The 20,938-nt window shown below is 43.0% G+C and overlaps 1 protein-coding gene across 1 annotated transcript; it reads right to left on the reverse strand.

The window, feature by feature from the left end:
- Positions 1–2,330: 2,330 nt before the first annotated feature.
- LOC113833384 (dihydrolipoyl dehydrogenase, mitochondrial-like) lies at positions 2,331–19,125 on the reverse strand. The gene is given in 4 exon segments (XM_027394582.2): positions 2,331–2,678; positions 17,499–17,886; positions 17,889–18,251; positions 18,254–19,125. Coding segments are annotated over 4 exon segments (1,524 nt in total). The 5' UTR covers positions 18,783–19,125; the 3' UTR covers positions 2,331–2,434.
- Positions 19,126–20,938: the final 1,813 nt, after the last annotated feature.

Below are 20,938 nucleotides of genomic sequence, written 5' to 3' on the forward strand. Positions count from 1 at the left end.
AAACATCCCCCTTTATCTCTTCTGACTAGTTTTATATTATAATATTTTATCAAATATTAGGTTAGTCATGCCTGTTGCTTCCAGTGACCCTAAGTTGGTCCATTTGTTTATTCTAAAGCACTGTCCACCTTTAAAACTGAGATAGGTTTCCTATAGGCAGAAGTTAGATGGAGATTAATTGTTGCTCATTTTAGTCAGTCTTTGTCTTTTGGTTGAAAACTGAAGCCATTAATATTTAAAGTTAATATATAATGTGTATATTGGTTTTCATTCTTGTGATTTGGGTTATTATTTGTGTCTTCAGTGGTATGTTTTGTTTTAATAATCATGGCTTTGTATTTCTTTCTACAACCTCCCTGCAATGCTCATTCTTCTCCTCGGCTTCAAATCATGCTTCTTGTATATTCCTTAGGTTTGTGTTGTTGAATACAAAAAATTGTAAGCTGTTTATGATACAGAAAAGTTTTTCTTTCTTTTTCAATCATGGCAGGTAGTTTAGCTGACACATTATTATATGTTTGCTGACATAGTCTTTTAGTGGTGTTCATACATTGCTCCACACTCTTTGGTCTTTCTGTTTGCATTGAGAAATTAGCTGTTATTCTGTTGTGTTTTCCTTAATATGTGATTTGTGCTTTTCCTCTTGTGTTTTTCACTTTTCTGTCATTGATTTGTATACATACTATTTTAACTATTATATGTCATGGATAATTTTCTTTTCACCTCTTGTTTATTTGGTAATCTGTCTTCTGGTGCTTGGATGGGTGTGCTTTCCTCAGGTTTTCGCCTGTTTTTTTCTATAATCTTCTTGGAGATGTGTTTGTTGCCATTGACTATAGATGCTTCTCATGTATCTATTTATATTTCAAAGACTTGCTACTCATTGGGTCTCACATTGCCAGTATGCCTTCTTTCCTATGCTTTTAAATTTTTATCATATTCTTTGTTTCTTTGATTTAAGTCTCCTGTTTTATATTTAAGACCTAGTACTCTGTTTTCTGCTTCATTAATTCTATTGTAAAGTTTTCCATTTAGTTTTCTGTCTTGAATATCAGGTCTTTCAATTCCATCTTCATTTCAGCTTGAGCCATCTTTTTGTTTGTTTGTCTGTTTGTCTGTTTGTCTGTTTGTTTGTTTTTATTCTTCAATTACATATCCATCTCCCAATTTCCTTGCCCTCCTATCCTCCCATGCTCCTCACCAACCCCCACAACCCATCCCCCATCTCCTCCCCAGGGATAGTGAGGCCCTACATGGGGGACCTTCAAAGTCTGTCATTTCATTTGGGGGAGGGCCTAGGTTCTCCTTGCTGCATCTGGGCTGCAATTTCAAAAGTAATAAATTACATATTTTTTTAAAAAAAGCTGATTTGTTAAAAACAAATAAAAATCTAGAGAGGAAAATTTTGATGGGTAGCTTAAAAGAAGAGTAAGAATAATAAAGAAAGACTTTATAAGAGGGGTGGCATATGAGGTGATGTCTAAAAAGAGGAAACTTCATAGAAAGGGTCTAAAGGTGATATCAGAGTTTTATGCTCTCTGAGTCGTTGACAGGAAGTTAGAGGTCTATGATCTAGTCTAAGATGGAATTTGTGGTGAAGACCACTGACAGTCCAGGTTTGATCATAAATTTACTTGGAATTGTAAAACCACAGTACAACATGGACTGTTAACTATATTCAATAGAATGTGATATATTTCAGGATTACTTCAAGATGAGCATCAGGCTTCCTTGAGTCTGAAAGTGACAGGTATATATTCTAACCTCACCTAGTACTGAAACTCAGATAAATCAGCCATGGCAAACACTAAGATGAAGAAACTCATGAGCATTCTTGTCATATCTGTGCTTCTAGGACTAAGAGAAAATAAAGACAATTCCAGATAAAGGACCCCTACTAAACTTTCCCATCTAAGCTTCCGATTAGATGGTAGAGATCCGGGAGAATCATATGAGGCACTTAACTCCCTATATCTGTTCACCTAAGTGATTCATATTATGAGTTATAGAACATGACTTAGAGTACTATTGACAATAGTAAATTGCAATGCCTTTAAACTTCTAGATGCTGATGGTGAGTGAAATCTATCCCAAGGTCACTACTATGGATCCTCTTTTGAATTCCAAATTGTAATTATATAATTATGCCAAGTCAACAGAAGTTTAGGAGTTTTTCTGCAAACATAATAAAAATCCATGAATGCCAATTCAGTGAAGTTGAATCTCACAGACAGCATGAAAACTCAGGTAGCTTTCTGTCCATAATAATGAAGTGGAACAAATTATTTAAAATACAGGTGCCAGGTTATTCCATTCTGTTTAAACCTACTAAATACCTTCCGCAGGTTTCATAATTTCATCCTACAAATTCTTGGAACTGGGAGATTATCCTGTTTGACAAAAGCTTCCAGATTTGAGGAAAACAATCTTCTCATTAAAAGTTGATTGGTTTGCTGAAAGATGCAGCCAGGTTTGCTTTTGTAAAGGCCTCTGACAAGGTTGGATGTGCATGGCAGACTCTGGCTATATCTTCACAGGAAGCTCCATACTCCAGAGCCAGGGCAGCTTCATTCACCATTTCTCCAGCACCTGGTCCCAGAATATGTGCCCCCAGTACCCTATCTATTGATTTCTGTGCAAGAATCTTCACCATGCTGCCTGTGTCAGCATTTGTTTTTTTTGTTTGTTTGTTTGTTTGTTTTCTTTCATTGTGTAAAGTTTAATAGCATAAGGCTACTGCACTACAGGTCAGGTAGAGCAGATTCCACGGAGAACATAAGTCAAATATAAAATAATAAACTACTATTTTGTCAATTAAAAGCATAGTTGTGAAAAAGAATTCTTTTTTATTATTATTAATTCAAGTTAGGGAACAAGCTTGTTTCACATTTAAGTCCCTTCTCCCTCTCCCTCCCCTCACCCTCATCCCTCCTCCCCCACCCCCAACCTACCCCCCACCCCATCCACCCACCACTCCCCAGGCAGGGTAGGGCCCTCAACGGGGGCTCTGCAAAGTCCACCAAATCTTCCTGTGCTGGTCCTGGGCCCTTCCCCATGTGTCCAGGGCCAGAGTGTATCCCTTCATGTGGGATGGGCTCTCAAAGTCCCTTCTTACACCAGGGAAAAATGCTAATCTACTTCCAGAGGCTCCCTGGAGTACAGAGGCCTCCTTATTGACATCCATGTTCAGGGGGCTGGATCAGTCTTGTACTGGCCTCCCAGACAGCATCTGGGGTCGATGTGCTCTCCTTTGTTCAGGCCAACTGTTTCTGTGGGTTTCTCCAACCTGGTACAGACCCCTTCAATCTTCATTCCTCCCTCTCTTCAACTAAATTCCTGATTTCAGTTCAGTGTATATCTGTGGATGTCTGTCTCTGCTTCCATCAGCTACTGGATGAGGGCTCTAGGATGGCATAAAGAATAGTCATCAATCTCATTTTAGGGGAAGGGCTTTTAGGTTATCCTCTCCTCCATTGCCTGAATTGTCAGATCGTGTCATCCTTGTAGGTCTCTGGAGATCTCCCTGGTTCCAGATCTATTCTCAGACCTATAGTGGCTCCCTCTGATATGGTATCTCTCATCCTGCTCTCTCCTCTATTCTTCCCCCTACTCAGTATCTCTGCTCCTCCATTTCCTCTCTTCTACTCCTCTTCTCTTGCTCTTATTGTGGCAGCACCCTCTCCCCTACCCTCATGCTCCCAGTTAGCTCAGCAGTTCATGCCACTTCCCATTCCTGGGGTCTATTTATCCCTTAAGAGTCCTTCATGCTTCCTAGTTTCTTTGGTGAAGAGGATTATAGGCTGGTAAACCTTTGCTCTATGTCTAAAATTCATATATGAGTTGTGGGGAGCCGTTACAAGATGGCGCCTGCATCCGGCAGGCACCGAATGATAAACAAGTTAGTGCACAGGTGCTGGGTAACTTTCCATCCCTTGGTCTCTGCCTCTCCCGTGGCGTCATATGGTCCGATGATCTGCAGCCAGTCAGGAGGTGACACGTCCAAGGCGGCGGTTGCAAGCCTATATAAGGGTTGGGTTTTGGGTGTTCGGGGTTTCTGCTCTGTAAGCTTATGCTCTCCCTCTCAAGATGCATTAAAGCTTTACTGCAGAAGGATCCTGAGTGTGCCACGTCGTTCTTGCTGGCGAGACGGTAGCGCGGGACAACTGGTGCCGAAACCTGGGAACTCGAGACCTCATCGTCAGCACCGTCGGAGACCCCTTGACTACAAGGAGGATTCAGAACTGCAGGTAGGTACATTCGGAGAGGTATGTCTTTTCTGGACTTTGGCTTGGGATTGTCTCCACCTTGGGAAGGTAGTGTCGAGGCTGTTGTGCTTGTTCTCGGAGCCATCTTGATCTTTCTCGCTGTTATGTTTTGTTACCACCATTATCACTGTTAGGTGCATTAAGACCGACGTAGATAAGCGGCAGCACCTTAGTGCGTGTGTCAGCCTCTTGTAAAGGAGCTACGCGCAAAATCTTACTTTCGCTTTTGCCGCACGTACATAAGCCAAGGGTGCCGGATCATCATGGGCTCCTCGAAGTCTGTCATTACAGCATTGGAAACGGTGTTAAAACAGCGTGATATAAGGATTGCAAATCGAACGCTGAAAAATTTTGTCAAAGAAATTGATCGGGTGGCTCCCTGGTACCCTGGTCAGTTCCGGATCACTGACCCTTGCCTCATGGAACAAACTAGGTAAAGATCTTGACTGCAAATTGGCAGACGGAGACTTGAGGCAAGGGACAAAGGCGATTTGGAAGCTTGTTAAGAACTGCCTCGAAGATGAAGCCTGTAGGGCTGCCGTAGTGGAAGGTCGGAGCACCCTTGAAGAGGTCCAGGATAGCATGTCAGAAACTGAACATAGTGAGAGGTTGAGCGCGCAAGAAAAAACCCGTCCCAAAAAAGGAAAAAGGCCCTCCCGGTGTGTCTAATGACAAGGGAGTGTATTTGTCAGATCCTAGGGATCCTCGCCCTGCTGTTAAATCAAAGGGAGGAGCTGGCTTATACCCGGTACATGAGCTTGAAGCCTTAAATCTCGATAGCTCTGATGATTCTGAAAGCTCAAAAGATGAGGTCTTAGATACTGATGAAGAGGCCAAGCTAGATGAGGAAGCTGCCAGATATGAGGAAGAAAGATACCATCCGGATGACCATATACAGAACAGTAAGGAACCTCGGAAACGGCAGCTTCAAACAGCCTTCTCACAGGTTGTTCCTTCGGCGCCCCCTCCCTATGAGACTTGCCCGAAGTCTTATTCCTTTATTCCGGAAAAGGTAAAAAGAAAGTTGCGCCTCGCTTTTCCTGTCTTTGAGGGCCTTGAGGGCGAATACATGCGCCCGTGGAATATACTCAGGTAAAAGAATTAGCAGAATCGGTCAGGAAATATGGAGTCACAGCCAATTTTACTCTCGCATTATTGGATAGACTGGCCCTAAATGCTATGACGCCATCTGACTGGCAGATGGTCGCAAAAGCTGCACTTGTCAGCATGGGTCAATACATGGAATGGAAAGCACTCTGGCATGAGGCCGCCCAAGAGCAGGCCAGATCTAATTCGATGGCCTTGACTCCTGAACAGCAACAATGGACATTCAACCTACTAACAGGCCAGGGTCATTTTGCAGCTGATCAAACAAACTACCATTGGGGCGCCTATCAACAAGTCACCAGTTCGGCCATTAGGGCCTGGAAGGTGCTCTCCAAGAAAGGAGGGGTTGACAATCAGCTCACTAAAATTATTCAAGGGACCCAGGAGCCATTTTCTGACTTCGTGGCCAGAATGACAGAGGCTGCCGGTCGTATTTTTGGCGATTCAGAACAAGCCATGCCTCTAATTGAACAGCTAGTTTTTGAACAGGCCACCCAAGAATGTCGCACAGCTATAGCCCCGAGGAAAAACATAGGATTACAAGATTGGCTTAGGGTCTGTAGAGAACTTGGAGGACCCCTTACTAATGCAGGGTTAGCTGCTGCCATCCTACAGTCTCAGAAGCGTCCCCTTAAGGGGCCTGACAAAAGAACTTGCTTTAGATGTGGAAAAGCAGGACACCTAAGAAAAGACTGTAAAATGTCAGAAAGGGAGAGAGACCCACCGACTCTTTGCACTCGTTGTGGCAAAGGCTATCATAAGGCCGCTCAGTGCCGCTCGGTGAGAGATATAAAGGGCAGGATTCTCCCTCCCATGGAAACACCAACAAACGAGATTCCAAAAAATGGAGCAGTGGGCCCTCAGTCCCAGGGCCCACTAAAATATGGGAACAGATCCGCCAGGGTGACAGACGAGCCCCCCCCACCCTACCCCGGAGACGGAACAAGAATGGATCTGCGTGCCGCCTCCGACTTCTTATTAATGCCTCAGATGGGAGTACAGCCCGTTCCTGTCCAAACCCCTGAACCACTGCCGAAAGGGAGTATAGGTCTCCTTCTTGGTAGAGGTAGACCTCACACTGTGGGGTCTAATTGTTCACCCAGGCATCATTGACAGTCAACACTCTCCTGAGATCCAGGTTTTATGCTCTAGTCCAAATGGGATCTTTTCTATCAGTCAAGGAGATAGAATAGCTCAATTACTACTCCTCCCAGGCAGCCCCTATCAAGAGTCAGGGAATAGGCAGATGGGCTCTTCAGGACAGGACTCAGCCTACCTAGTTGTTCGACTCCATGATCGGCCAAAATTGTCTCTATGGGTTAATGGCAAGAAATTTGAGGGTATCTTAGATATAGGGGCAGATAAGAGTATAATTTCCTCACATTGGTGGCCAAAATCCTGGCCTGTTATAGAATCATCACACTCTTTACAGGGGTTGGGCTACCGCTCTCACCCCACTATTAGCTCTTCTACACTCACCTGGAAATCAATGGAGGGCTATCAAGGACAGTTTGCCCCATACGTGCTCCCTCTCCCTGTTAACTTGTGGGGACGAGACATTATGCAAGGTATGGGGCTTATCTTATCTAATGAATATTCACCATAGGCTATTAACATCATGAAGAAAATGGGATATGAGTCAGGGAAAGGATTAGGATGTCTAGAACAAGGGCGGATAGAACCCATTTCCCCCGATGCAAATCAAGGAAGACAAGGCCTGGATTTTTCCTAGGCACCACTGGGGCAGCACGGCCCATACCATGGAAGACAGAGGATCCGGTATGGGTTCCCCAGTGGCCATTAACCTCTGAAAAACTAGAGGCTGTAACCAATCTTGTTGCAGAACAATTGGCTTTGGGGCACATAGAACCATCAACCTCCCCTTGGAATACTCCAATTTTTGTTATTAAAAAGAAATCAGGGAAATGGCATTTGCTCCATGATTTAAGAGTCATTAATGAGCAAATGTATCCTTTTGGTGCAGTGCAATGAGGCCTTCCCGTGCTTTCTACATTGCCCAAGAATTGGAATTTGATAATACTAGACATCAAAGATTGTTTCTTCTCTATTCCCCTGTATCCTCCGGACAGGCCGCATTTTGCATTCACTGTCCCCTCCATTAATCATATGGAACCTGATAGGCGGTTCCAATGGAAGGTGTTACCTCAAGGCATGGCAAATAGCCCTATCATATGTCAATTATATGTGCAGGAGGCTCTCAGACCCATCAGAGAACAATATCCAAGTTTAATTGTGATCCACTACATGGATGATGTGCTCATGTGCCATAGGGATTTAAGGATTCTTCAAGAAGCTTACCCTTTGCTGCTTAAAACATTACAACTTTGGGGGTCTCCAAATTGCTACGGAAAAGGTCCAAATTGTGGATACCGGACATTTTCTAGGTTCTGTGGTTCTCCCAGATAAGATTCTCCCACAAAAATTAGAAATTTATAGGGAAGACTTGCACACCTTGAATGATTTCCAAAAATTATTGGGAGACATAAATTGGCTGCGGCCGTTCTTAAAGATTCCCTCCGCCGAATTAAAGCCTCTATTTGATGTTTTGGAAGGGGGCACCCATATCACCTCCCCTAGATCATTGACACCCGCAGCGGAGACGGCCCTCCGTTTAGTGGAAGAAGCCATTAAAGAAGCACAATTATGTCGCATTGATTTACTTCATCCATTCTCCCTTTGTGTGTTTAAAACAAAAAGATTGCCTACTGCAGTATTATGGCAAAATGGGCCTTTTTGGATTATGGATCCACCCACATGCTTCTCCTCAGAAGATTATTGATTGGTACCCTGCAGCAATAGCTCAACTTGCCCTTAGGGGCCTGAAGGCCGCTGTCAGTCATTTTGGTAGACATCCCGTGGCTTTAATTGTTCCCTACAACTCTTTTCAAGTACAGACATTGGCTGCCACCTCTGATGATTGGGTCATATTAGTCACCACTTTTTTGGGAAAGATTGATAATTACCCTAAACACCCTCTGTTGCAATTTGCTGCATCTTACCCTATTGTGTTTCCCCGGGTAACCTCTCCTACTCCGTTAAAAGATGGGCCGGTGGTATTCACAGATGGCTCCAAGACTGGCCTGGGAGCTTATGTTGTGGGCTCCCAGGTGTTCTCGCGGCAATATGCCGAGACTTCCCCGCAAGTAGTAGAATGCTTAGTAGGATTAGATGTTTTTCAAAAATTCCCAGGTCCCCTTAATATTGTTTCTGACTCCTCCTATGTGGTTAATGCTGTAAATTTACTTGAAACGGCTGGAGTCATCAGATCCACTAGCAGGGTGGCATCTCTATTCCAAAAATTGCAAGATTGTTTGCTAACCAGAAAGGATCCCATGTACATTACACATATTAGGGCTCATTCAGGGCTTCCTGGCCCGATGAGACTAGGAAATGATGTGGCAGATAAAGCCACAAGGCTGGCTGCGGCGGTGCTTACCCCCCCCCCACCCCCCGCTGCAAGCCGCTAAGGCCTTTCATAACAACTTTCATGTTACTTCTGAGACCCTACGCAGGCTCTTCTCTCTTACCAGGAAAGAAGCCGGTGATATCGTTACTCAATGTCATAATTGTTGTCAGTTTCTCCCTGTCCGCCATATTGGGGTAAATCCAAGAGGAATTCTACCATTGCAAATATGGCAAATGGATGTCACTCATGTTTCTTCCTTTGGGAAACTCCAGTATGTACATGTATCAATAGACACTTGCTCCCGTGTTCTTCATGCCACACCACTCACTGGAGAAAAGACCTCCCATGTCATTCAACATTGTCTTGAGGCATGGAGTGCCTGGGGAAAGCCTAAATGCTTAAAAACTGACAATGGACCTGCTTATATTTCTCAGAAATTTAAGCAATTTTGTGCACAAATGCAAGTCACTCATATTACGGGCTTGCCATATAACCCTCAAGGACAGGGCATTATTGAGCGTGCCCATCGCATGCTCAAATCTTACTTAATTAAACAAAAAGGGGGAATAATAAAGGACTTGCCCCCCCCCGTGCCATGAGTTGCCATGGCGGTAGCACTCTTCACCATAAATTTTTTAAATTCAGATGAGCAGAGCGACATTGCTCAGACCCACATCGACCCAAGGAAATGGTGAAATGGAAAGATGTGTTAACTAATGAATGGAAAGGCCCGGATCCTATTCTAATAAGCTCCAGGGGAGCCGTTTGTGTTTTCCCACAGAATGAAGAAAATCCCTTCTGGGTCCCTGAAAGACTTACCAGGACAGTCCTGGAGCAGAAGGACGCTGCAGACCAGACACATGAAGGAAGGGAGCAAGCAGCTCCTCCTGATATTACTGATGATGATCAAGACCCCAGCTGTCCGGGGGTGGGGGGGGGGAACCACGTTGGGGAATTATGTCAACATTCCCACTTCCGATGCCGGTGATGTATAATGCACAGGTTTTTCCCTGATTCTTTGCCACCAATAGAGAGCTGGGATTAGCTTTCCTGCCCAAGGATGAACAGATTCAAGAGCTTTGTGAAAATAGGACTATTTCCCTTAAAGGAAGTCTCTGTTTCTCAGTAGCTGACCAAAGCACTACCAGTGTACCTTGCATTCTCTTAAGTAATCAATCCTCAGCATGGCTCAAGGAAGCCGCCTGGGGAGACAAGGGCAAGATTATGGCTAATGCCTCTGTTATTTATGGCTGGTGGCTGCGTTTTCCAGTTGTAAATATCTCCTCTACTCCTCCTCGACAGCCAAAATTAGCCCCCTTCTGTAGAGGAGAGCAAACTGAAGAGTCGACTTTGCCCTGGACAGGGGCTCTGCCTGGGCTGTCGAGGAAGTGTTCTCCTTTTCCCCCAATATGGGCATGGGGACTAATTTCACATCTTTAGACCCCATGCAATCCAACCTTAACATTTTGATCTATCACTGCTCTGTGGCATTAATGGAAGCTGCACTGATCTTACACCTATGGCAATGCTTAAAGGGGGCAGAGGCAAAAAAGGAAGGTTAGAGTTTGATTGGAAAGGATCTATAGGGAACAGCCTCTAATCAGGCCAAAGCTCTGGGTCATTTGAATGGTCTGCCTCTGAGATAAAGTATCAATCCTTCAGACATACAGATTATGATGCCACCCCAGTGTGTGTCTGGCCTCCTTTTATTTGGATTGTGAGTAATAACAGTATTAATAATACTGAGCCTGATCTGGATTGCAAGTCCGGGGGCTGTTGTTATACTCTGTGCTGGGATGCTGATAAATTCCCTTTAGCTGTAGTAACCCGCATGCCACGCTTTGTGCCCGTCCCAGTGGAGACACCTAGCAGTATGATGCTTTTTAGAGAAAGGAGAGATTTTGGAATCTCTGCAATCATTGTTGGCATTGTGGCTGCCACCACAGTCGCTGCATCAGTTACAGCCTCTGCCCTTGCACTGTCCACCTCCGTACAAACTGCACAGACTATTAATGGGTTGTCGGCCACTGTTTCCGAGGCTTTGGACAGGCAGGCCTCTACAAACACTCAGATACAGGGAGGCCTGGTGCTGGTAAACCAGCGTATTGACCTCGTACAGAAATTGGATATTTTATGGCAGATGGCCCAACTAGGCTGCGAGCAGAAGTGTCACCTCCATTCAATATGAGAATCTTACCAAAGCAGCAAATTTGTCTAAAAGCCTTTCTCAGTTCATGTTGCAGAATTGGACCTCCGAATTTGAACAAACGCTTCGGGAGTTGAGAGCCGCTATTATCCAGATTAACTCCACGAGCCTTGACCTGTCCTTGACGGAGGGATTGTCATCATGGATCGCTTCAGCTGTCTCCTATTTTAAGGAATGGGTGGGGGTGGGATTGTTTGGTGCAGCCATTTGCTGCGGATTGGTGTTGCTTCTCTGGCTGCTCTGTAGGCTCAGGACTCAAACTAAGAGAGACAAGGTGGTTATCGCCCAAGCGCTTGTAGCTTTGGAACAAGGGGCTTCCACTGATATTTGGCTAACTATGCTTAAGCAATAGGCCGCCGGCCAGACAGCTCTTGCACACCCGGAGCCTAGGCTCATTGCACAGGGTAGAGTGTCTGGCTTGAGCAGCCCATGAGGGATGTCGAGCAAGGCATCGCACAGAGAGTTGCCCAGTAATCAATCCTCAGCATGGCTCAAGGAAGCCACCTGGGGAGACAAGGGCAAGATTATGGCTAATGCCTCTGTTATTTATGGCTGGTGGCAGGCTTCTCTGGGAGCCATGTTGTCCTGCATAAGGGTTGCCTGCCCTAGTCTCCCTTTCCGAGAAAAAAGGCAGAGGACAGGTCGAGAGTGCTTCGGGTCAAGCTGACAGCCTAGTAGCGACTTTCGTACACAGTCTTAATGTTTGGAGAGGTACAACCTCTGCCTCTACCCCTCAGTATATGGGTGACCTACCTGCTTGTAAATTAGGAAGCCTTATTATTAATTTGTCTTGTACCCTATAGGCCCAGATGCGAGCTTGAGGGCTGATTTGGCAGTCTGAGGCCGGTGCTTAATTAATAAAAAAGGGGGAGATGTGGGGAGCCGTTACAAGATGGCGCCTGCATCCGGCAGGCACCGGATGATAAACAAGTTAGTGCACAGGCACTGGGTAACTTTCCATCCCTTGGTCTCTGCCTCTCCCGTGGCGTCATATGGTCCGATGATCTGCAGCCAGTCAGGAGGTGACACGTCCAAGGCGGCGGTTGCAAGCCTATATATGGGTTGGGTTTTGGGTGTTCGGGGTTTCCGCTCTGTAAGCTTATGCTCTCCCTCTCAAGATGCATTAAAGCTTTACTGCAGAAGGATCCTGAGTGTGCCATGTCGTTCTTGCTGGCGAGACGGTAGCGTGGGACAATGAGTGAGTACATACCATGTTTGTCTTTTTGTGACTGGGTTACCTCACTTAGGATGGGTGCTTCTAGTTCCATCCATTTGCCTGCAAATTTCAAGATTCCATTACTTTTTTCTGCTGAGTAGTACTCCATTGTATAAATGTACCACATTTTCTCAATCCATTCTTCAGTTGAGGGGCATCTAGGTTGCTTCCAGGTTCTGGCTATTACAAACAATGCTGCTATGAACATGGTTGAACATATGTCCTTGTTGTATGAACATGCACTATTTGGGTATATACCCAAGAGAGGAATGGCTGGATCTTGAGGTAGACTGATTCCCATTTTTCTGAGCAACCGCCATACTGATTTCCAGAGTGGTCTTACAAGTTCACACTCCCACCAGCAATGGAGGAGTGTTCCTTCTTCTCCACATCCTCTCCAGCATAGATTGTCATTGGTATTTTTGATTTTAGCCATTCTGACAGGTATGAGGTGGTATCTCAGAGTTGTTTTGAGTTGCATTTCTCTGATGGCCAAGGATTTTGAGCACTTTCTTAAGTGTCTTTCAGCCATTTCAGATTCCTGTGTTGAAAATTCTCTGTTTAGTTCTGCACCCCACTTTTTAATTTCATTGTTTGGTGTTTTGGAGGCTAGCTTCTTGAACTCCTTGTATATTTTGGAAATCAGCCCTCTGTCAGATGTGGGGTTGGTGAAGATCTTTTCCCATTCTGTGGGTGGTCATTTTGTCTTACTGACTGTGTCCTTTGCCTTACAGAAGCTTCTCAGTTTCAGGAGGTCCCATTTATTAATTGCAGACCTCAGTGTCTGTGCTACTGGCGTGATATTCAGGAATCAGTCTCCTGTGCCAATTTGTTCAAGGGTAATTCCCACTTTCTCTTCTAGAAGATTCAATGTGGCTGGATTTATGAAGAGATCTTTGATCCATATGCACTTAAGTTTAGTGCATGGTGACAGGTATGGATCTATCTGCAATCTTCTGCATGTCCGAATCCAATTGTACCAGCACCATTTGTTGAAGATGCTATTTTTTCCATTGTATAGATTTAGCACCTTTGTCAAAAATAAGGTGTTCATAAGTGTGTGGGTTAATATCTGGGTCTTCAATTCGATTCCATTGGTCTATCTGTCTATTCTTGAGCCAATATAAAGCTGTTTTCAGAACTATGGCTCTATAGTAGAGCTGAAGTCAGGGATGGTGATGGCTCCTGAAGATCCTTTATTGTAAAGAGTTGTTTTTGCTATCCTGGGTTTTTTATTTTTCCATATAAAGTTGAGTATTATTCTTTCAATGTCTGTGAATAACTGTGTTGGGATTTTGATGGGGATTGCGTTGAATCTGTAGATTGCTTTTGGTAGGATTGCCATTTTTACTATGTTAATTCTACCTATCCAAGAGCATGGGAGATCTTTCCATTTTCTGGTATCTTCTTTAATTTCTTTCTTTAAAGTCTCAAAGTTCTTATTGTACAGGTCTTTCACTTTTTTGGTTAGTGTTACCCCCAGATATTTTATGTTGCTTGTGGATATTGTGAAAGGTGATGTTTCCCTGATTTCTTTCTCATTGGATTTATCATCTGTATACAGTAGGGCTACAGATTTTTTTGAGTTAATTTTGTATCCTGATACCTTGCTGAAGGTGTTTATCAGCTGTAGGAGTTCCCTGGTAGAGTTTTTCGGGTCACTAATGTAGACTATCATGTCATCTGCAAATAGTGAAAGTTTTACTTCATCCTTTCCAATTTGTATCCCTTTGATCCCCTTTTCTTGTCTTATTGCTCTAGCTAGAACTTCAAGTACAATATTAAAGAGGTATGGAGAGAGTGGACAGCCTTGTCTTGTTCCTGATTTTAGAGGAAATGCTTTGAGTTTCTCTCTATTTAGTTTGATGTTGGCTACTGGTTTGGTGTATATTGCATTTATCATGTTTAGATATGTTGCTGTTATTCCTGTTCTCTCCAAGATCTTTATCATGAAGGGATGTTGGATTTTTGTCAAAGGCTTTTTCAGCATCTAGTGAGATGATCATGTGGGTTTTCTTCTTCAGTTTGTTTATATGGTGGATTACATTGATGGTTTTTCGTATGCTGAACCATCCTTGCATCCCTGGGATGAAGCCTACTTGATCATAGTGGATGATTTTTCTGATATGTTCTTGGATTCGGTTCACCAATAGTTTATTGAGTATTTTAGCATCAATGTTCATGAGGGATATTGGTCTGTAATTGTCTTTCTTAGTCATATCTTTGTGTGGCTTTGGGTATCAAAGTGATTGTAGCCTCATAGAAAGAGTTTGGCAATATCCCATCTGCTTCTATTGTGCGTAACAGTTTGAGGAGTACTGGCATCAGCTCTTGTTTGAATTTCTGGTAGAATTTTGCAGTGAAGCCATCTGGCCCTGGGCTTTTTTTGGTTGGGAGGTTTTTGATGACTGCTTCTATTTCATTAGGGGTTATGGGTCGATTTAAACTGTCTGATCTTGGTTTAATTTTGGTAAGTTATTTTTATCCAGAAAACTGTCCATTTCCTTTAGATTTTTTAATTTTGTGGAGTACAGGTTTTCAAAGTATGACCTGAAGATTCTCTGGATTTCCTCAGTGTCTGTTGTTATATCTCCCTTTTCGTTTCTGATTTTGTTAATTAGCATGCTCTCTCTCTCTGCCTTTTGGTTAGTTTGGCTAGAGGTTTGTCTATCTTGTTGATCTTCTTAAAAACCAACTCTTTGTTTCATTGATTCTATGTAATATTTTCCTAGTTTCTACTTTATTGATTTCAGCTCTCAGGTTGATTATTTCCTGGCGTCTACTACTCCTTGGTGAGTTTGCTTCTTTTTGCTCTAATGCTTTCAGTTCTGTCAATTCTCTAATGTGACTTTTCTTCAGTTTCTTCATGTGGGCACTTAGTGCTATGAACTTTCCTCTTAGCAGTGCTTTCAGAGTGTCCCATAAGTTTGGTTATGTTGTGTCTACATTCTCATTAAATTCTAGGAAGTCTTTAATTTCTTTAATTTCTTCCTCAACCCAGGAATGGTGCAATTGGGTGTTATTCATTTTCCAAGAGTATGTAGGTTTTCTGCCATTCATATTGCTGTTGAATTCTAGCTTTAATGCATGGTGATCTGATAAGATACAGGTGGTTATTTCAATTCTTTTCTAACTATGGAGGTTTGCTTTGCTGCCCACTATGTGGTCAATTTTAGAGAAGGTGCCATGTGGCCCTGAGAAGAAGGTACATTCTTTTGAGTTTGGATGGAATGCTCTATATCCGTTAACCCCAGTTGGGTCATAACTTCTGTCAGATCCTTTGTTTCTTTGTTAAGTTTCTGTCTGGTGCTCCTGTCTAGTGGCGTAAGGGGAGTGTTGAAAAGTGTATGTGGTTTTAGCTTTAGTAATGTTTCTTTTACAAATGTGGGTGCCTTCGTATTTGGGGCATAGATGTTCAGGATTGAGACTTCACCTTGATGGACTTTTCCTGTGATGAGTATGAAATGCCCTCCTTCATCTCTTTTGATTGATTTTAGTTTAAAGTCTAATTTGTTAGATATTACGATTGCTACACCAGCTTGTTTCTTGAGCCCATTTGATTGGAAAATCTTTTCCCATCCTTTTACCCTGAGGTATCGCCTGTCTTTGTAGTTGAGGTGTGTTTCATGTAAATAGCAGAACCATGGATTCTGTCTTCATATCCATTTTGTTAGCCTATATCTTTTTGTGGGTAAGTTAAGACCATTGACATTTAGGGATATTAATGTCCATTGTTCATTGGTTCTTCTTTGTTTTGGATTTATTGTTGGTGGTGTCATTGTGTGTGGATTTCACCCTCCTGCTTCTATTTGTGTTTGGTAAAATTAGATTATTTATTGCCAATATTTTTGTGAGTGTAGTTATGTTCGTTGGGTTGGAGTTTTCCTTCCAGAACCTTCTGTAGTGCTGGATTTGTGGATATGTATTGTTTAAATCTGTTTTTGTCATGGAATATCTTGTTTTCTCCATCTATAGTGATTGAAAGTTTTGCTGGGTACAGTAGTCTGGGTTGACATCCATGCTCCCTTAGTGCTTGTAGGGTATCTATCCAAGACCTTCTGGCTTTCAGAGTTTCCATTGAGAAGTCGGGTGTGATTCTGATTGGTTTGCCTTTATATGTTACTTGGCCTTTTTCCTTTGCTGCTCTTAATATTTTTTCTTTATTCTGTAGATTTGGTGTTTTGATTATTATGTGTCAGGGGTGGGGGAGACTTCTTTTTGTGGTCCAGTCTGTTTGGTGTCCTGTAAGCTTCTTGTACTTTCATAAGCATATCCTTCTGTAGGTTGGGAAAGTTTTCTTCTATGATTTTGTTGAATATGTTTTCTGTTCCTTTGAGCAGTGTTTCTTCACCTTCTTCTATACCTATTATTCTTAGGTTTGGTCTTTTCACGGTGTCCCATATTTCCTGGATATTTTGTGTTAGGGATTTGTTGGACTTGAGGTCTTCTTTGGTTGATGAATGTATATCCTCTAGTGAGTCTTCAATAGCTGAGATTCTCTCTTCTGTCTCTTGGATTCTATTAGTTATACTCACGTCTTTAGTTCCTGATTGCTTATCCAGTCTTTCCATTTCCAGCATGCCCTCATTCTGTGTTTTCTTTATTGTGTCTATTTCAGCTTTCATGCTTTGCACTGTTTCAAGAGCTTCCTTCACTTGTTTGGTTGTTTTTTCTTGGGTTTCTTTAGATTCTTTAGGAGATTTGTTTATTTCTTGAATTTTTGGTTTGTCTTTTCCTCCATTTCGTGTAATTTTTTGCTTGCTTTTTCTTCTATTTCTTTCAGGGATTTTCTTATTTCTTCTTTAAAGGTCTCTATCATCTTGCTGAGATAATTTTTGAGGTCCATCTCTTCTTCATGCACTATGTTGGGCTTTTCACATCTTGCTGGAGTGGAGTCCCTAGATTCTGGTGGTGTCATATTGGTCTTTCTGTTGAATGAGTTCTTATTCTGTCTTCTTCCCATATCTTCGTCCAGTGAGTGCAGGAGGGGTCTCTCTATCTCCTCTTGTCACCCAGTGTTGTGTGGGGGCCAGGAGTTCAATGTGCGCAGCTCTGAATGGTCTTGCCTCTCCTGGTAGTCTCCTCACTCTGAAGGAGTTAGGCCTCCATAGGGGTCAATTGGGGGGGGCAGGAAAGAAGAGTGGGGTGTTTCCAGGCTCAGGGAGTTCCTCACTGCCTGGGCAGGTCTACCCCAAGCAGAAACAGGCCCGGGGAGATCGGGGTGGATGGGGCTTTGGAAGGGAGTTGGGTAAGAGCAGGGCGTCAGCATTTGTTTTTGCTCTGCTGTTTGCAGCAAATGGGAATTTACCAACTTTGTACTCAATACCCTCTTCTTTCAATTGCTCTTCCGATTTGCCAACCCAAGCAACCTCGGGGTGTGTGTAAATCACTGATGGCACACAATTATAGTCAATGTGCACAGCATCGCCAACCATTCCTTTAACACAGATGATGCCTTCATCTTCTGATTTGTGAGCCAACATTGGGCCAGGAACCACATCCCCAATAGCATAGATATTTGGAATTTTAGTTTGTAATCTGGTATTAACTAGAATTCTACCTCTGGGATCTAGTTCAATTACAAGTTCTTCTAGTCCCAAATTCTGAGTAAAGAGCCATTGACCGATGCAAACCAAGAGCACATCACAGGTGATAACTTCAGCCTTCCACCAGAAGCAGCTTCAACAGACACATCAATTTTCCTATCTAATCTCTTGGTGGCACCATTAACTTTTGTATTCAGTTTAAATTTAAAGCCTTGCTTTTGTAGTATGCACTGAAAATTTTTAGATATCTCCATATCAATTCCAATTCCACCCACGTCACCTAGAAATTCAACTGCTGTCACATCTGCACCAAGTCTTTGCCAAACTGAACCCAATTCTACACCAATTACTCCTGCACCGATAACAACCAACTTCTCTGGAACTTTTTTTAAGGATAAAGCTCCTGTAGATGATACTATAGTATCTTGATCAATCGTGATTCCAGGAAAAGGAGTGACCTCTGAACCCATAGCTATAAGGATTTTTTTGTACCAATAACCTGAGAGCTTCCACTGGCTTTTGTAGCTGTGACCTGATTTTTGCCAGTTATCTTTCCAAATCCATTGACATGAACAACCTTATTCTGTTTGAATAAGTGGGCAATTCCCCCTGTTAATGCTTTTACTGCAGAACTGTACTGCTCCATCATCTTCTCTAAATTCAAGCAAACTTCTGGCAGTTCAATTCCCCTAGAGGCAAAATCTTTTCCAAGGGCCAGATGGTAATAATGAGAGTTATTCAATAAAGCCTTTGAAGGAATACAACCCACATTCAAACATGTTCCACCTAGTGTTTCATTCTTCTCAATGTGGACTGTCCTAAAGCCTAATTGGGCAGCTTTGTTGGCAGCAACATATCCTCCAGGGACAGAACCAATCACTGTCACATCAGCATCAATTGGTTGATCTGCATAAGTTCTTAAAGGCACTGAAGAAACTCCTTGTAGGCCAGGAGATATCCAACTGAAATGGCCTCTCTTGGCCAAGAAGCAGTACACATGACTCCAGCTTTGCATCTTCTCTACGGCCTGACCCTGGTGACAGCATCTTCACCTCCACCGAGCGACTCCCTGAATTCATTCTTACCAGGAAAAGAAAAAGTAAATTCCTGAGGAAAGACAAGGATGTTGAAATACAAAGCTTATCTCTGTACCAGTAGCAGACTAGGCAGCTCACACTGATGAATTCATGGACTATACCTTGAGCCTAGAAGGCTGGGATACTTTCACTCCTGCCCCCAGTTTACAGATAAGGGAACTGAAGCATGGAACAGGAATGAAGCAGTTTATACAACATGATAGTTTAGTTAGGACGTAGTTCAAAGGTAGAGTGCCCACCCAGTTTGTGTGAGGCCCCAGGCTCGGTCATTAATATCAGAAAAGGAAGCAAGCAAACAAAATAAGAGCTGCATATATATATATATATATATATATATATATATATATATTAGCCATAGAGTATTTATCCAGCATATACAAAGCTCTGAGACCAAGATAAAGTTGATTATTATAAAAAGTTAGTTGAGCCCTTGTCCCTAAAGCTACTAGTCCTTGATTTTAGCTTTTCTTAACCAGCAGTCAGTGGACAGCCTCCATCAGAATTGCCTATGTGAAAACACCAGCTACCTTGGCTAAGGATTTAGCTCAATGATGGAGTGTGTATGTGAAGCCTTTATGTCTAGCTTTAAGTGAAATGTACAGTAAAGCCTTTGGCTTTGAGAGAAATGTTTCAGCAAAGCCTTTGCTATGTTTGAGATCATCAGTAGAGGCTGAAAAATTGTTTTGAGACTGTTTAAACTTGAAGAACTGTTTCTCTGGAGAGTCTGTACTTGCTGTTATGTAAGAGCTTGCAACTGTGTTGACATTAGTCCTAAGACACTCCTGACAGACCTGACAAGCCATAATCAAAAAGGGCTGAGATGTGTGTGGATTGTCTGCTGTCATAGGCAGCAAGAGCAAGATGACTTTGGTAATTGGAAACCTTTTCAGCCCCAATTAAGCTTGTAATTGTTTGAATAAAGTACCTAGAGTGAACTAGCCAGGTGTCAGCCTTTTCCAAGAAGGCTGTACCATTTTTCTCCTTTGGAAAAATGAAGGCTTAGCATTCTGGTGAACTTCTCTCTCTGCTGCAGCACCTACAACTCAACATCAAACAATAGTGGAGTGATTGCCTCACATACGAAAGGTCCAATGTTAGCCCTTCAGCAGCTACATGTATCAGGAGAAAAGGTGAATTAGAAGCTCCTAAGCCAACATTCCAGGAATGCGCTCTCTAGGTGACTTACAGTTCAAGACGTCTTGCATAGTCATCTTCTGTTTATCACAAGTGAACTTCAGAACTCTTTATTCCCTTCATCTCAATCCCTCAATACTCTCCCATGTGCCAGGCATTATCAGGTCAAGTTCAGTTCTAATGTGTTTCAGACATCCTGGTAACTTCCTGACATCAGAACTTATAAGTTTGTCAACAGTTGGAAAATGGATGGGTAGGTTTCAGCACCTTTAAAGGGCATGGATTCACAGATGGTGCAGTCAGGCTACTTCAGCACACACACACTACATTTCCTATGGAAACAGGGAACTGAGAAGTGATATGACAGATGCATGTTACCATTTGTCAATGCCAATTATTCACATTACTGGTTTTCATTGAAGCCTCTGGTACTTTCTTCAGAATTATGGCGGCTCCTCTTGGCTTAACAAGAGTTCTGTTTGTTTACTAATGTCTGCCAAGGATATGATTTATGAAGCAGACTGCTGAGGCTTCAGGTTTTTTGTGAGGTGCCCTGATGCCACCTTCCTCCTCCCTCCCATTTTCTTTGTGTGTCCTGACCAAAATCATACACTACATCTACTGATGTGTGACCATTGCTGCACTTTCCCCAGCATGCCTAAACCTAATTCTTTAACTAGTCTCAGGAACTAACAGTCATTTAGGTTGTTCCCCAGGAAGTCCTTTTAAAAACAAATTGAGCCCTGAGCCAACATTCTTCAACCCCTTATGTAAACTCAAACCTCTGCCCCAGTCAACGGCACTTCGAATGTCTGTGCTGGAGGGTATGCCGCAGGCGACTGTAAATCTCAATAAACGCTTGGGACGGGATCAGGCTGTCACTTGGAGTTTCTTCCTTGAATCAACCAGGCTCATGGGCAGAACTTTCCTGAGTTTTTCC

This window comes from Cricetulus griseus (genome assembly GCF_003668045.3).
Source record: "Cricetulus griseus strain 17A/GY chromosome 1 unlocalized genomic scaffold, alternate assembly CriGri-PICRH-1.0 chr1_0, whole genome shotgun sequence".
Lineage (NCBI taxonomy): Eukaryota > Metazoa > Chordata > Mammalia > Rodentia > Cricetidae > Cricetulus > Cricetulus griseus.